Raw genomic sequence first — 16,872 nt, 5'->3', positions numbered from 1 at the left:
AATGAAAAGTCGAGAATATTTTTGACCAGAGTCGTTCAGATGCTTCAAACTGCTACCTTTGCACTAGCCTGCATTGTTTTCAATTGATCTTGCACTTTCCTAAAAAGAAAACAAAAAGTTTATGTTCCGCTTTCCGAGAGAGAAAACAAGCTATTGACGTCAAACTTTGCTAAAAAGAAAACAAACCGTACATGTCACTCTTTCCTAAATATAAAACAATTAATGTTGCACTGAACAAAAAAATTCCCGACTACCAAACAAGATATTGATAAAAATCAATGTTGCTATTTCCTAAAAAGAATACAAAGTATTGATGGTGACATGTCCGGAGGAAAAAAACAAATGATGCAACATTTTTCTAAGACAAAAGCAAACAATTGACATTGCACTTTCCTAAATGGAAAAGTTGTTGACTTGCACTTTCTTAATTTTCTTTTACACTTTCCTAAATAGAAAACAAGCTATTGATCATTGATGACTGTTGCTGAGGCGCTTTCCTAAAAAGAAAACAAACTTAATGTCGAACTTCATCAACTTCAAAAATTAAAACAATTGATTTTGCACTTCCCTAAAAAGAAAACAAGTTATTGATGTTACACTTTCCTTAAGAGACACGCCACTGATGTGGTACTTGCGTTAAAAAAAGTTGCACTTTCTAAAAAAGAAAAGCTATTGATGATGCCGTGTCCTAAAAAGAAGACAAAGTATTGAATTTCCATTGCCTACTTGTATGGATTGTTATTTCCATTCATTGCAGAGTAAGAAGTTGACTTGAACACATTCACTGCCATTGACGGCTTTAGAAGTCAAATATCCACGTTCACTGGGAAGGCTGGCAGTGAATGAGTTAAATACAAATCATTTGAGTTACTAGCATTGTCACGGGATGAATTAAAACTCTTAAGTCAAGGTACCACTGCATTGCATTGTATGTATGCCCACGTTGGCACACAGCTGTCTTTTAGCAGCCCCGTAGACGGTTAGGAAGGTTGGCACTACCACTAAACTGAAGTTGGGCCTCTCCGTACGTACGTACATTGTCGTTCAGTTCTTGGCCTTGTCAAGTTTATTTTTCCTTGGAGCGCATCACAGGGCTAAACCTCTACAATCAATGGTGGCCTCTGGCAACAGGACAAAAAGTGGCCGAATAGACTCTGGAGTCTTTCTTTCTTTCTTTATTGTTTTGAATACAACTCTGAGGCCAATGGACTGACTGTTCTTATCCCGCTGGGTGTTTTTCAGCCACAGCTTATGAGATCATTATTTTCACAGAGGGACGGCGCAAGTGTTGCAGAGCAGGCTGCCGGAGCTCGTTACTGGTGTCGTCCCGTCGTCCCCGCGTTTTGAAGGATGAGAGGGAATACGCGATGCGATGAGCGTCGGCTTCTGTTCCGTCTTGATCATAGCAGATGAGCACAATAGTTATTGTTAGGCTCCTTTATCAGCCAACTGGAAGACAACGCTGAACGCGGTTTAACACGCGAGCTTGTGTTCTGTTAAAGTTCTGCAGCCGGGAAGCCATTTTACTGATTAAGTCATTTAGCTTCCGACACCTAATGGGCAGAGGATCAGCCATTTTTATCTTCATGGGCTTTTTAGCTCATCAAGTGTGTTATCGCAGAGATAGAGTGAAATTAGTTTTGTTTCTAAAACATTGTTTTGTTTATTTTGTAAGACTTTTTTTTTTAAAAGAGGGGAGCGTCAATTACTCTTAATAGATTTTCACTATTCGCGGCAGTGCTTGTTCCATGATCCACCGCAAATAGTGTGGGTTCACTGTTTGTATTTAAGGGGTCCCAAACATGACCCCAACCCAAATTCCACCCACGAGTGCCCCCTGTAAAATCAAATAACCCCGACACCAGTTTCACCATGGGACAAGGGATTTGGTGTCATAACAGGTGTTGGATTTATCTTACCCAACATTATAAAAAATAGACACAAAAGGAATGAAGACACTGGTTTCTTTTTGTCATGAGGAGGGCGTATGGGAGATTGTTCAGATCACAGCCTCTCAACACGCTCTAAACAAGCCCCCCCCCTCGCTCCTGCATTTATTTGAAATAGGAGGGATTTACAAATCATAATGCAAGCTAAGCAAATAAATGATAACTTCTACAATTTATCTAACACGGAAAATTGAACAGTAAGTCAGGACCCCAGACAGATTGGGTATGGCGTCAAAGTTGAATGACCATTTGGAGTCTTCACCATGTCAGCGCACACAGCTTGGAGATTTTATGACAAAAAAATATCCATCCACATTTTGTTTGCTCGTCAATGTACTTAAGAATTCAACATGGGCCAGCAATTGTATCCCATTTTTCCAATTTGTCAAAGGGTTGATGAGTCGGTACATACAAGGCTATCCAGAAGAAAACTCTGCCGTATGCAAGTGAACACTTCTAATGAAATCACAACCCCCATGAATGCGAGCATGTAATGAAAAGCGCAGAACCAAAAAGCCTCATCTGTCTCTCCCGGTATTTTAATTTCACCCTTGTTCGGTTTCATTTCTTCCCCAGAGCACATTTAAGTTCAAGTCTGAGAGCGACATCCACCTCGCGGAGCATCACAAGCAAGTGTTGTATGACGGCAAGCTGGCCAGCGCCATCGCCCTCGCTTACAACGCCAAAGCCACCGACGCGCAGCTCTGTCTGGAGTCTTCGCCCAAGGAAAACACCTCCATCTTTGTGCACTCGCCCCATGCGCTTATGCTTCAGGTCAGTAAAAATAGCTCGGTGTCCTATAGAGCATTTCAAAATGTTTGTAAACAGTCTGCGCCAGGGGGCCACTGACATGTCACGCATTCAAACTGCGGTGGCAGAGAAGAAGGATAAAATCCTCATTCGAGCCGTAGAAGAGAAAACTTCCGTGGCGTGTGTGTTGAATTTTAAGGCATCTTCTTATCGTGGTCTTTCCAGGATGTGAAAGCCACGGTGACTCACTCCATCCACCGGGCCATCCACTCCATCGGCGGCATCCAGGTTCTCTTCCCCCTGTTTGCTCAGCTGGACTACCAGCAGTTGAGTGATAGCCAAGTGGAGACGGCCGTATGGTGAGAACCTGACAACAGTTAACATGTGACATCACGTGCTGCCTCTGTGGGAGAAAACGTCAAAATGTCACTTGATTTATTGTGAGTCTGTTTTTGGAAAAGAAAATGTCATTGAACAATGACAGTTATAGCTTGAGGTCGATGAAGCGCCAGTCGTTTTTTCTGGCAACACAACGGAAGCCTCGCTGAAATCAACAGGTGGGGGGTTCGTGGAGCAAACTAGCAGCGGTGTCGCCGAGCGTGTGCCAATATTCTACTAATAATGAGACCGGTAGCGCCGTCACTTGCAAAATATATGTCTATCGTCAAATATAATAATGCTCGCCCCTCTGAAAAGGCAACTACTAACACTCGCTGACGAGTAGCCTTCAATCTTCACGTTAGCTGTCAACGAATTCACCTTGCTGTAACAGTGAAATGACAGACGATAAACTGTAGTAGGCGATCAATAACGTCTTTATTGTAAAAAGGAACGGTTAATGTCACCAAAGAAAACATCCAACGAGCGTTTCTCTCAAGCGACAGCCTTTATCCCGCAAACACAGGTTCGCGATCCTCTTCCTCCTTCCACTGGCCCCACCCGCCGACTCTCACTCATCCAATCGTAAAATAACCCACGGACGGTCGGATATGATGAAACTCTACCATTCACGTAACACAACTGCCGGTTTTCTACAAAACATTACAACACAGCATGCTGACGACTGGACAAAAAAAGATCATTGATTGTCGTCGATTAAACGATTCATCGGAATTGACTCGACTGTTATCGCCTTAGCCTCAACTAAAGAAAAATCGGAAGTTGCCATAGTTGTTAAGTCGGCATCACCAGGCCTTAGCTCCGCCCCCACTCGTCATGGTAACAGAATCTATACTCCAAATTTGCACGAGGCAGAACTTCTTCCCAAAACACAACGAAAATGTAACGAGTAAGTGTGATGGGTTATCCGTTATTTTGACAGAAGAACGTCCGAGAACTTTAATTAAGACACCTCGCAACCTTTTTAATTTGTGGGGGGAAAAAAGCATAACATTGAGTTTTTAAGATGAATTAAGATTAATTGCCTGTGAAATAGGAGTGCACGGCTGCTCAGTATAATGGCAACCATAGATAATCAAATTCATATGACATAATTGTTTGTAGCTGAAAGCATAGTGGCTAACGACTGGCACGAACACGCTCGCCAACGCATGGCATCTTCAAAGGTTGAGCAGTTTCACATTTGATTGAGTTGTATTATACTGCCACTTAAAGCAGCAACTTGGTTGTTTGACTTTGAAGGTTTCGCTCGACATCAACTTTGCAAAGTAATTGCATTTCCGCCGCTACCTGTCTTCGTTCTGAGCTGGCCGCTCCAAAGCTGGGCCCACTGGGCTCTGGATGGCGTCAGAGCTCTGATCTGATTCCATGTTGGTCCAACGCCAGATGGTTTGACCAGAAAGCCACAGCGGTGGCCTGCCCGCTTCAACGGCACGGACCCCGCGAGCCGGAGCTCCCTGCCCCTGCCTCTGAAGTCGTCTCTTATCTCTGCTCTCTGTCCCGCCGGCTCTGCCATTTGGAGAATCTTTCCATAACACACTACTGGATATACAGCGCTGGGAAAAATCGAATCAAATTCTCCCCCAAAATAATCACTGGATCTTTTTGGGGTATTTTTTTTTTTTTTTTTTTTGCAAATACTGTATTATTCATTGGAATTTAGGAGTTATGTAGTCATTAGTTGATAGACTCAAACACAATTGTTAATTTCATTCAAATATTGTATATACTGTGTGTATATATATATATATATATATACTATACTAAAATCTCTGAAACTGACATTGTCTCTCCATTTTTCCAGAGCTGTACATACTATATTGTATATACTGCATATTTAAATGTACATATGCTCAGTTTAAAATCAGCCCTTGCATGGAATGTAATACCGATAAGGCAATAGCAGCAAAATCCAAACGTTACAATTAATACAAAGGTAATGATGTAAAAAATGTATGAAATAGTCCCAAAGCAAGCCCAACTGGAACCCTCTGACCCAATCGCACAATCTTGCTCTACGATTGAGTTTTAACATTAAACAACCCTGTCCCAAATCGTGACTTAATTTAGCGTCATTAGTGCTTGTCATTGTGTGGACGTAGCCTTCGTGGATGCTGTTCCACTCCAGTCCTGTTGGTGGCGGTCGTGAGCATTTCAAGTGATTAAAAGCTTTCGAAACGTTGAAGCTGCTATCCTCTTTTGTGAGTCGAAGTACAGTGTTCATACAGTTGTATGTTTGAAATCTTTGTGTTGAATACATTTACAATGTAGTAAAAAAAAAAGAAGAGCAGTAAGTTTAAATGTCTTTAAAGCGGGTACAACTAAAAGTGTTCTCTTTATGGGGTCTCTCCATATGGCCTGACTAAATCTAAGGTCAACATCTGTGTTTGCCTCAAAGATGGGATCAGAGCAAAATGTTTACATTAGACATGGTTTTGGCCTTAGCCCAAAATTGGCGAGTTTCTCAACAAATAACAGCGCACGGGTTCCCCCAAAAAGTCAGTCAATTTGGTGACTGAGCAAATGTCGACCCACAAATATGCGGGGCTTCATTGAGTCACCCTTAAATGTTATTGGAGAAATTGTTTTTGCACAATCCTGCATCCAAACAAACAAAGTAGCACACAAAGAAGTTGATAAACAAATAAGCCACACGACATGAAAGCCCCCCTTCTTGCATTCGGCGGAAGTAATGCTTTCCAGCAACTTTTTTTGCCTCTCTGATTGCATGCAATTTGTAAAAGCGTGTCGACACTCGTAGTCAATGAGCGGCTTGGCGTCGCACAAACAGATGAGGCGACGCTCCCGCGGAGTGACTTTGTATGCGTGGAGCGCATCTCCGGGCCAGCCTGCGCCGGAGCGATTGTGTCGCTGTTGTTGTTGTGCTTGAGCGGAGGCCACCGGAGGATGCCAGGCAAAGCCGATTACGGAGCGTCGCCTGGCACCGCTGTCACTCAGCCAAAGGCTTCAATGCAACAATGGAAAAGGCACCTTTAGCCGACCTTTGGACGCGTTTTACACGCACGTTAAACCCTTACGATGACCTTCTCCAGACCTCTCACATATTGCGAACATAATCCTCTTTGCCAGAGAGTCAATCGGGATCACTATTACCTTCGTTTATCGAGTCTTTTATGACTGGTTTAGTGTGTTCAAAAGGGTTGAGAGATGGTGCACAAATGGTAAGTATTGAACAAAACATCCGTCCAGCGATGTGTTGTTATCCACAGTGGCTACAGAAAGTATTCAGACAAGCTTAAATGTTTCACTCTTTGTTATATTGCAGCCATTTGCTCAAATCATTGAAGTTCACTTTTTTCACACATTGATGTACCCGCAGCACCCCATATTGACAGGAAAAACAACGGAATTGTTGATTTATGAAAAAAGAAAAACTGCAAAGTTGCACACGTTCGGAAAAAAGTAGTCAGTTGGTGTTGCTCTTTGCTAAAAAGAAAAGTTATTGAAGCACTTTCCTTATTATAAAGCAATTGAGATTGCAGTTTTAAAAGGAAGACAAATGATGTTGCACTTTCCTGAAAAGAAGATCAACTTTTAATACTGCACATTCCTAAAAAGAAAGCAAGGTATTGATGTTTCACTTTGAAAACAATGAAGAAATCAAGAAAAGATGACAAACAATTGATATTTGAGTTATGTTATTGAAGGTTTCTTTATTTTGGGATTTAACTGTATGCAGTATTTTGTTCCCATGAATAATAATAACAACTGTTCTCTGCTTTCTTCTTTTGTCAGTGCCACGCTGCTGGCCTTTCTGGTGGAGCTGCTGAAGAGCTCCGTTGCCATGCAAGAGCAGATGCTGGGAGGAAAGGGCTTCTTGGTCATCGGCTACCTGCTTGAAAAGGTAACGCAAGCATTTGTCTTCGTGTTTTCACGCGCTGGTGATGCAGGCTCCCCAGGATGCATCCTGAGAAATCACAGCACTTTGTCACTCAGCGCTTCGCCAGCTGACGGCAAGTAACACACAGGCACCAAGGAAGTGCCCCGCCCCCCCATTCCTCGTTCGCGACCTGCCGCCAGGTTTCACACCCTGACGTATGGCTCCATCTGCTCAAGATATGATTAAACCGCCACCTTTGCTTCTCCCGTACCCTCCTTTATATCTTTGCCGGTTCCCCAGCAGGGCAGAGAACAGGTGTCAGCAAGGCGCTTGTGAACATTCTATGCAAAGTCCAAATATGTTTTTCTTAATCAGAAATACAGTACGTGCATACATCCGTTCAATTAACAGTGACAACCTGTAATTTCACAGTGGCTAGGTATTGAATGTAAAGCATGCAGCTCAACACATTTCCTTGATGTGATTTATAAATACATGAATTAACATGACACCATTTTAAATACAGTGCTCCCTTGACCAAACGTTGGGAGCGAGCTTCATATATGAGTCAAGTGAAAAACACATTGGAGCCATTCAGGGGGTATAACGCCCTGGCATGTGGGCAAGGCGAGCCACAGTCACCCCATGTGCTTTCAGCTGTACACTGAACTGGACAAACAGGAACCGCTGTCGCCCACAGCTCACGCCCTTGCGCTCGCGCACAGACTGAACAGCCAACCCGACTCCAACTAGGCCACGCCCCATAAAGGCACACCAGTACGTCAGTAATTGCACTTTTTGAAACCGGTGTATTTCTTGACATGCTCGTTGATTATTATTGCATAGTTTCATGCCATACAGTTCTGGTTTTCTTTATTAAAAATGCAAACAAATTGCTTTGGGGTGCTGCGACAGAATATTTTAAAATGGGTCAAATTGATTTGATATACGAGTCAACAAAGCTGAATTTAGCTGTGTGGTGATGAAGTGCTGCCTCCATGAATGAAAATACAATTGATTCTTCTACTGTCTTAATGGGGGCTCATTTTTATTGTTTATATTTGTACTCACACAACTACAGTACTTCCGCAAGTAGTAGCCACTCGCCTGGTCGCAGCGCCCTAGCTGTAACCCGGTTGCGATAGTGACAGAGCCATACTTGGCATTGGCTCCAAGGTGAGTAGTGGCTCCTTTGCATGAGACAGAAGCGCTCACTCAAAACGGGCTAGCCTTGAGTAAGTGGGGGTTCACTTTAATTGCTGGTAACCTTTAGTTTCATCTTTATTTTTAATCAAACAAAAAAAAAAGCCAAAGCATTGGAGTCATGTTCCACTTCCCTGCAACGGCCACTATGCGTCCAGTTGTCTTTTCCCGTGCCAGTTGTTGACTTTTTGCCTTTGCGTTCCCCCACAGTCGTCCCGCGCGCACATCAGCAGGTCCGTGCTGGAGCAGTTCCTCTCCTTCGCCAAGTATCTGGACGGCCTGCCGTACGGGGCGCCGCTACTCAAACAGCTTTGCGACCACATCCTGTTCAACGCCGCCATCTGGATCCATACCCCCGCCAAGGTGAGCCCGCTCGGGGTAACTGGTGGAGGTCCAAAAGGAGTTATCACAGAAGCAGTGTCGTCTCCAGAAAGCAGCTGCTGCCGGGACCCGGCATGAATAAATATGAGGGGAAATAAATGCTAAATTGTCTGGAGGCTCGCTTGTGACAGTCCTCCAAAGTCGAGCACCGGCAGAGAGAGCGAGAGGGAGAAAAATGAGAGAAACATTGAGGTAATGAAGTGCGTTGGAGCACTTTTAGCTGCATTGGTACCCAGAGCAGCGCCGCCTCCTTCCCTCAGGACGTGCCATGCTATCTCCTGCTGCAGCCAGACGTGTAGGCTAGTGTCAAATGATGGCAGCATGCGGCGTGTATCCGATACACGACACGTATAGGAAGGCAAATCACTGGATCGATGTTTTGGGGATTTTCATTTGTCACGGAAATTACAACTCAAAGGAACATACTTTGAAAATTGGCTTGTATTGGGAACCCTCGCCTATTCGCGATTCCTAATTCACAAATGCAGTCATTCTTTTGTTTTTTTTGGGTGTATAACCTTCCTTCCATCCATCCATTTGTTTTTAAATATATAGCGGTATAGCCTTGAGGTACAAGTTAAATTCGTTCCATGCTCGTAACTGAAAATGAAAAAAAAATCATGTTTCCCCATCGAAGTGAATGACAATGCAACTAACTCATCTATCTCAGCCTCCACCCAAAAAACAGAAAGGTTTGTTTTTCAATCATGAAAAAATACAACTATGCAATATTGTAGTCAATAACGAAAAAAACAGAGTCATAACTTACAAAATAGAATGTAAAGAATTAACAGTTGGAGTATCATGATTTAATGCTGCACTCCAATACATTGTGCTTGCCTTGGCCACTGGGAGGCAGTATACGTAATACTTTAAGTGGCGTTAAACAGCTTGAAGGCTCTTTTTTTGATGACTTGTTCTTTATTTGCCAAACTGCCGCTTATCGTTTCTCAAGTTCGCGCTCTCAGCTCAAAGCAAACTATCGGCCGAACGACAAATCGTATCTCTAAAAACTTTGAAGTCGAGCCACTTGTATCTCAAGGCACCACCGTATACAACTCTTCATTCTTGGGGTATTTTGACAAAAGCATGCCATTGACACCTGGCAACAGTTTGCGATTGTGGGGGAAAATACGTCGTCTCATTTTGAAATGGATCTGCTGTAACTTGAAATTACAGTTCGCCAATCATAGACCTCATCATTTTGTGAAGTGATGGCAAATGTGAATGTAATCAACACAACCAGCGAGGGGGAGGAAAATGACATTTAATCAAAGAAATATGCAATTGCAATAATCTGATTATTATAATTACACGAGTGACTCCATTAAAATGTGGTTTTGGTCTCAGAGAACCCGAGTTCTAGCCATCGAAAATCTCAACCGCGATTGACTTTTATCTCTCTATATCTCTATGTCTTTTAACTTGTTTTCTTGTTACATTTCCTACTCGCAACTTGTGTGCCCGCGGCAGATCCAGCTGTCCTTGTACACGTACCTCTCGTCGGAATTCATCAGCACGGCGACAATCTACGGCGCCATCCGACGGGGCGGCACGGTGCTCCGGCTCATGCACGCGCTCAAGTACTACTACTGGGCCGTCAACCCGGCCGACGGCGGCGCCATCGTCCCGAAGGGTCTCGGTGAGCGCTCGGCAGCATCTCACACGTTCCAACAAGGGAAGCCGCGTCTCCAAACAAATAAACACCTTTTTCTCGAGCGTATGTATGTAAGTGTGTAGCTATTCTATATATCGTATGTCTGTCGACAGTGTCGCTCGGTCGACACGTCTATCCATTCGTCTGTCCTTCCCTAATTACCTCCCTTTGTAGAGACTATTTGTCACGTGGCCAATAATCCGTAAACTGCGAATCTCATTTGAACTCAGTTTGCAAACCAAAACAGAAGCACCTACACAGGCACAAAGAAATCCCTCAAAAGGTCGCATGTCGGGACCACCCTTAAGCCGAGGTCCAAACCGAAGGCTCAATTTAAGGAAGCTTGCCGTTTCGGAGTGACTTAATCACTGCCTTTCAAGTCAGTCACAAAGTTCCAATCAAGCATGTGTTGAAAGTCTCCTTGAACTCACTTTCGTTCTCCATTTTTCTTTCTATTAGCACCCTATCACACATGACTTTTTTTTTTTTTTCTCGCTTGATCCCGTGTCATGTCGTAATGTAATCTTCTCCCTGGCGGTGAAACTTTCATCTTGATAGCGTAACACTTGTCATGCCGTCATGGGGGGGGGGGGGGGGGGGGGGGGATTTCTTCCATTGTTAGCGGCACGCTTCACTGCTAATTTCTTGCAATAAATTAGCCTCTGATAGGGCGGGATGAAGATGGATTCCCACGGGCCGCGCCTGAGATGAGTCAAGGCCTATATTCCCTCAATTGATTCCCTGCTAATCACGGTGGTGACCTTTTTAGCTTGGGGTTAGCCGGGTGATGCTGACTCCACACTCGCAGCTTCACAAACGAGGTCTTTAGTCTTTTAGAATGCCCGTACAAAAGGAAACTTACATGATGGAAGTCCATAAAGTACAACAACGTTTTTGGGTCCACAGGTGCAATTTAGCTTGCGTAGCCACTTTTTATTTCCAATTTGGAAGTGCTGCAGTACAAGATCCTCATCTGTAACAACTTAAGCTCCACCTGGGAAAACACAAGAAAGAGAGCGCGATCAAAATTCTGCCAATACGAAGTTAATGAAAGAATTTGCCCGATTGTTCATTTTTGGGCATGGGTGATTGAGACTTATTTGTGAATCCTGTTATAATAGACATTTTGCACCACATTTCGTGCCGTTGGATGAACTGGTGTCCGGGGCTACCGCGAACATCTCTCTTTGTCTCACAGCAAATTGATCATACAATATCAGAGAGAGAGAGAAGTACAAGGTTTCCCTTCTTATCGTCACACTAAAACAAAAGATTCTTCAGTATAGGGTTCTAATTAACAGAGAATACATTTTATGAATGCAAAGGCATATATTTTTCTCACACCCATCTGTATAGGATACCCGTTTCCGGGCTTATTTGGGCAAATTCCTTAGTAGGAGTTTAGTTTGCCATTCATCTTGTTTCGTTGTCATACCTGACAACTTTTCAATGTTCTTGATGTCCATCTTGAGTTCTGTTTTCCATTGATTTTTCTTCTTCCCTTGTGGGATTGCCTCATGTAACTGTCATATTTGTCAAAAGGACAAATGTTGCTACATTGCTTGGACTGTGGTTCCGCCTGAGACTATACCAAACATGACAAAGTAATTAAACCCACCAGAGTGTGTGGACTCCACTGGAAGGTTGAGCGAATACCGTCTATAAAAAAAAAAAAAAAAAAAAAACCACAAATGCTGGGATTATAGGGTTTATAATCGCACCTATGCGGTGCGATGAGACGACAAATATCCCTTTTTAGCGCGCTCCTACAATTTAAGGTTCGGTTAACGGGGAGCCAATCAAAGACGTAATTAAGCTTTTCTTTCCTGGGAAGAGGAACAGTTTTAATGATTATTTAAAATGAATCTGCTGGCAGTGAATTCTCCAATAGATGAAAGATTTGGGGAAAAAAAAAAAAAAAAAAAGATCCACAGTAAAATAAAAAAGATCAAATATTTTAATTTTTTAGGAAAGTGCAACATCAATAGTTTGTCTTCTTTTGAGGAAACAAATGTCACACAAAAGGACAACAGCAACATGTAATTTCTTTTTTTTCCCCTGGAAAATTCTGCGTAAGTAGTTTGTCTGTTTAGGAAACGAAAGATGCAGACGGGGGCAACAGTAACACATTTAATGATGGATACAATTGCCTTTTCTTTTTTGGAAAGTGCAGCATAAATAGTTTGTCTTTGTCATTTAGGAGTCTAACAACACAGAAGAGTGCAACATATAATTGCTTGAATCTTTTCTTATTAGGGAAGTGCACCATAGATGCTTTTTCCTCTTTTTAGGTAAGGCGGAATTTAGACAAAGGCAATTGTAACAAATATTTAATGACAGAGAACAGCCGAAATGTTTTCTTTTTAGGAAAGAGGAAAAAACATACAGACAAAGACAGTGTTAACACACTACCTAAATAGTATTATTATTATTTTTTATTTTTTTTTGTAAAGAGCAATATCAGTAGGTTGTGTTCCTTTTACAACATTACCAACATGGACAAGGGCAATAGTAGAAGTTATGTAATACTATACAACAGGTTCAATCTTTTCTTTTTAGGAAAGTACGACATCAGTCGTTTTTCTTCTTTTCCGGAAATGAAAGACACGAACGAGGGTAACAGTAGCAATTATTGAACGATATAGAACATGTTCAATCTTTTCTTTTTAGGAAAGTGTGACATCAAAAGTTTGTCTTCTTTCGAAGAAACAAGCAGCGTAGACTGGGGCAAGATTAGAAATTGTTGAAAAAGATTCAACAGTTGAATCTTTGCTTTTGAGGAAAGTGCGACATTCATAGTTTGAAGCGGAGTCTGCACGTTCTCGTTGCACAGCGGGCTTAGTGGTCAGTTGTCTCCTATGAATAAGAGCAGATGGACGGCATATGGATCCCGCGCAAAGATTTATGGGACTTGATTGGTTTTCCTCCCAGCGTGCTCTCCAATTAAGCCTCTTTAATGTGGAGTCCTTTTTAAACAAAGGCTGGAAAAGACGGCGTTCGACGTGGAGACCGATCTCAAAACGGATCGCTTTCTGCCTGCGGGCCATTCTGCGCGCGGACCCCCGGCGCCATTAATCCTCAGCTTGATTTGGCAGCTCCGTCATTGTCGACCGAGAAATGACCAAACAAAGGCGCTTAAAAAGAGAGAGTAGAGCAGGTAATGAAGTGTTCCATTATGGGGACACGGGGAGGACGGCGAACCGCCCTCCCCGCCCTCCCCGCCCTCCCCGCCTCGGGTTTTTAATAGCGAGGGCTTTCAAATTAAAGCCGTATATCATTCCGTTATGTGCAAAAAGCACCGCGGCCGCTCTGAGAGACGCCGAGACCTCTTTTGGTTCCTTTGAGCCAACAGATAGTCTGTCTTAATCAATAGCCCCCTGCCTTTGTCTCGCACCCCTCGCCCGGTAATGACCAATGAAAAGCTGTTTTTCTCGTCATCGCGCCTCTCCCGCGCACCACTTTCCTGCCTCTGAGGGCGAATGGCGCTTGAAAAATCATGCGCGCCCTCAACCTGATGGATTACCCTCACTGAAGGCGCACGCGACTGATTGCTGTGCTTTTTCTAAAGTGCGCCTGCTTGAGACGTCCAGTATTTACACCTTCAAAGTCGCGAGGAGCCCGTGTTATGGAAAGGAATAACAGCATTATTATAGTTTGTTTGTTTTTTTAATTAAGGGAAGATAAAAGTATGCAGTATGCAGGTTTGAGAGATTTGGTGGGCGCGTGTATCAAAACAGGAACCCCTGCGCTAAAATTGAACAGGACGTCGGCCTTTCTGCTTTGCAGCCAATTCCACGGTACGCCTTCAACTGGGTTATCTGGGTTATCTCAAACCACAATCATTTCACCAAACAAAGCAGTGGATTTCGCCCCCCCCCCCCCAAAAAAAAAAACATTCAGTTGTGTTTCACTTTAAAGCGCAATACGATTGCATTTAATCTTTCGGAACAGTTTGGCTTCCAAACATTTATTGTTAAGGTACAATTGTTCTTTAAATTGTATGTGCAGTGCATTTTATTTGTGCCATTTATGTAGTAGAATGATTTTATTTCCCCATATTTCTGCACAGCGTTGTCTTCAAACTGCGCATCATTTTACAGTAGCTTCAACTTTTTTTTTCAATTCAATAATTATTATTATTATTTTATTTTTTTTTACTTGTCAAGTCGTACACTACATTTTTTAACTAGAGTTCACGTGAATTGAACTTTGAAGTGCAATACATTTTTAAAAAACGGTCGCTTTGTCAACATTTCTTGAGGTATACATACTGTATTATCCTTTGAACTTCTTTAAGCGCCCACTCCGCTATTCTAGATTAACGTTGGTTCATTATAGTGGTACTTATTATTGTGGTAATAATAAGTACAAAAAGCCCCAATCAGAAACCGGTAGACAGATGAACGATGTTAAATTGTGAAGCTTGTTCTGCTCCACGCATAGTAGCTAAAGACGTTCCGATTGCGACAGTGGAACAAATGAATTCATTCTGCCGTAGCCAATTGTGTCCCACGCTGGTGCTTCCACTGTGCAGGACAGTTGATGCGCGCCCCTTTAAAGCCACTGCAGGATGTTTGATTTATGTCCGTGCCGTGACGTGACAACCATCCGTCATGAACCCAAGGAGATGACTGCATTGATCACAGGGAAAGAAATCCTTTTTCAAGAAACTCCCCCCGTGCCCTCGGGTGACGCGGGGAGCGCCGTATAATCTGCCATCGGGAGAAAACGAGAGCCGCGCTGAGCTGTTGAACATAATTGCTTGTGAATAACTCCAACGCATCGGCGGGCGGTAATAACGCTCTTATCAGCTCTTCCCTGTCACACTCTCGTCTGCGCGCAGAGTTTTTCCTCCTCTCTATTAATCACCGTCAAGATACTTAGCCGTTAGCCCCGTCCTCAGGGAGCCTCGTCATCGATTACCGTTGTCAGAGCTGCGTGGCTGTCGGCTCTGCGGCTCCGAGAGCGGGCAAGGCGGAGTCGTTCACGGGCCGACGGGGTCGGTGTACCTGCCCGATCGGCCTCGGCTCCTCGGCTTCGCCCGTGCGGACGCTCACGTCTTTGTCTGCGCCGGAGGTCACGCCTGGTCTAATCAGAAATGGTGGCCTCCAACAGAAGATTACGAACATCTCACAATGTTGAAATACATCACACTTCTTTCCACTTTGAATACAATGAAAAAAAAAGTACTTTTGATATATTAACTAGCGTATCATTCTGAACCAAGCCCGTTCTTTCTATTTGGAGATAGATACTGTCAATGTTGCCAGTTGTTATCAGCGGCTCATTCTGTATTTCATAAGGGTAGCCGCTCACGTTGTCTGTGCCACACCGGCAGAGGTGGGTTAGTAACGCGTTACATATACTTCGTTACGTTACGTTTACTCAACTAGCATTTTGGCTCCATTGAACTTGTCAAAGTAGTTTTAATACTGCATACATTTTACTTTCACCCGAGTATTTATGTTAAGAAGAAACGGTACTTTTACTGTGTTACAATGATCTAAGTGCCGCTCGTTACTTTTATGGATCAATTATCGCTTACTTATCAAAACCTATCTGTTTAGACTTCCACATCGGGTGCTGTTTGTTCCAATCCAATTTAAGTGCTCGTGACGCTTAAAGTCTCGTTCACCAATGAAGTCACATGACCTCTCACAATGTCTTCTATTGGGCTTCCCGGGCATAGTTAGTAACACTAGATAAGCCAGTCCGGCTAACTGACGTGCCTACTTGGAGGTCGTCGTTACCATTGAAGGCAACGGTGCGCGATTCGTGAAAAACAACAGCGAAGATGTATTTTAGTATTTTTCTGGCACTGTCTGCCCAACTGTGGACTTTTCAGCCCACTTCTAACTTGAGAAAACACATTGCAGTGAATTGCAGATGTTTTGTTGACGTTTTGGCTGTGGATATTAGCCCACATTTGCCCTATTACATCACAAGTAACTGTAAAACATGCATCACTTGAGGTACATTCCTTTATTTTATTTGTATTTTATTTATTTTTTGTCAAGTAACAGCACTCTTTCTTGAGTATTGAGTAATATTTCGCTACTCTAGCCACCTTTGCACACAGTGTACGGATCGCTGCAATTCCGCGTCATTCTATCCCTGCGAGACTGTGAGTGTGTCGCATTTAAAGGGAATGACAGAAGCCGCTTTGATTCGTCGACGTCTCTCTTTTAGATAGACATTTAGGTGCGCCGGTCCACGAAAATGACCAACACCCGCCTCGGTGCAGAGTTACGCCATGCGCTGTGCCGGATTTATGCCAGTCACGAAAATAGAGCCTTACGTGTGTGTTGTGCTGGGTTTTTCATCTCCAGTCAAATCAGTTAAGATCATTGTGAACATGCAGGCTTAACCTGCATGTTCGCTTTGAAGTCACCAACAGCTTAATTATTTGGATTTACATGATGAATGAGGAGCGGCACGGTGGACGACTGGTGACAGCGTCTGCCTCACAGTTCTGAGGACCGGGGTTCAATGTGTGGAGTTTGCATGTTCTCCCAGTGCCTGCGTGGGTTTTCTCTCGGTACTCCGCTTTCCTCCCACATCCCAAAAACATGCACGACTCTAAATTGCCCGTAGGTGTGAATGTGAGTGCGAATGGTTGTTTGTTCGTATGTGCCCTGCGATTGGCTGGCAACCAGTTCAGGGTGTACCCCGCCTCCTGCCCGATGATAGCT

At 43.4% G+C, this 16,872-nt stretch overlaps 1 protein-coding gene across 9 annotated transcripts in view; it reads left to right on the top strand.

Annotated features, from left to right (window-relative positions):
- Positions 1-16,872, top strand: part of nbeab (neurobeachin b) — a 202,183-nt gene that overhangs the window by 37,308 nt on the left and 148,003 nt on the right. For all 9 annotated transcript variants that reach the window (XR_009789828.1, XM_061782795.1, XM_061782798.1 and 6 more), the window contains 5 exons: positions 2,526-2,723; positions 2,925-3,058; positions 6,855-6,963; positions 8,353-8,505; positions 9,997-10,165. Coding sequence is in view for 8 of the 9 variants with exons in the window: in XM_061782795.1 (XP_061638779.1) it covers positions 2,526-2,723; positions 2,925-3,058; positions 6,855-6,963; positions 8,353-8,505; positions 9,997-10,165 (763 nt within the window). In the remaining variant the exon portion in view is untranslated. The remainder of the gene's footprint in view (positions 1-2,525; positions 2,724-2,924; positions 3,059-6,854; positions 6,964-8,352; positions 8,506-9,996; positions 10,166-16,872) is intronic.

The sequence above is a fragment of the Phyllopteryx taeniolatus genome, chromosome 8 (genome assembly GCF_024500385.1).
Source record: "Phyllopteryx taeniolatus isolate TA_2022b chromosome 8, UOR_Ptae_1.2, whole genome shotgun sequence".
Taxonomy (NCBI): domain Eukaryota; kingdom Metazoa; phylum Chordata; class Actinopteri; order Syngnathiformes; family Syngnathidae; genus Phyllopteryx; species Phyllopteryx taeniolatus.
This window is presented reverse-complemented; position numbering and strand designations above follow the sequence as displayed.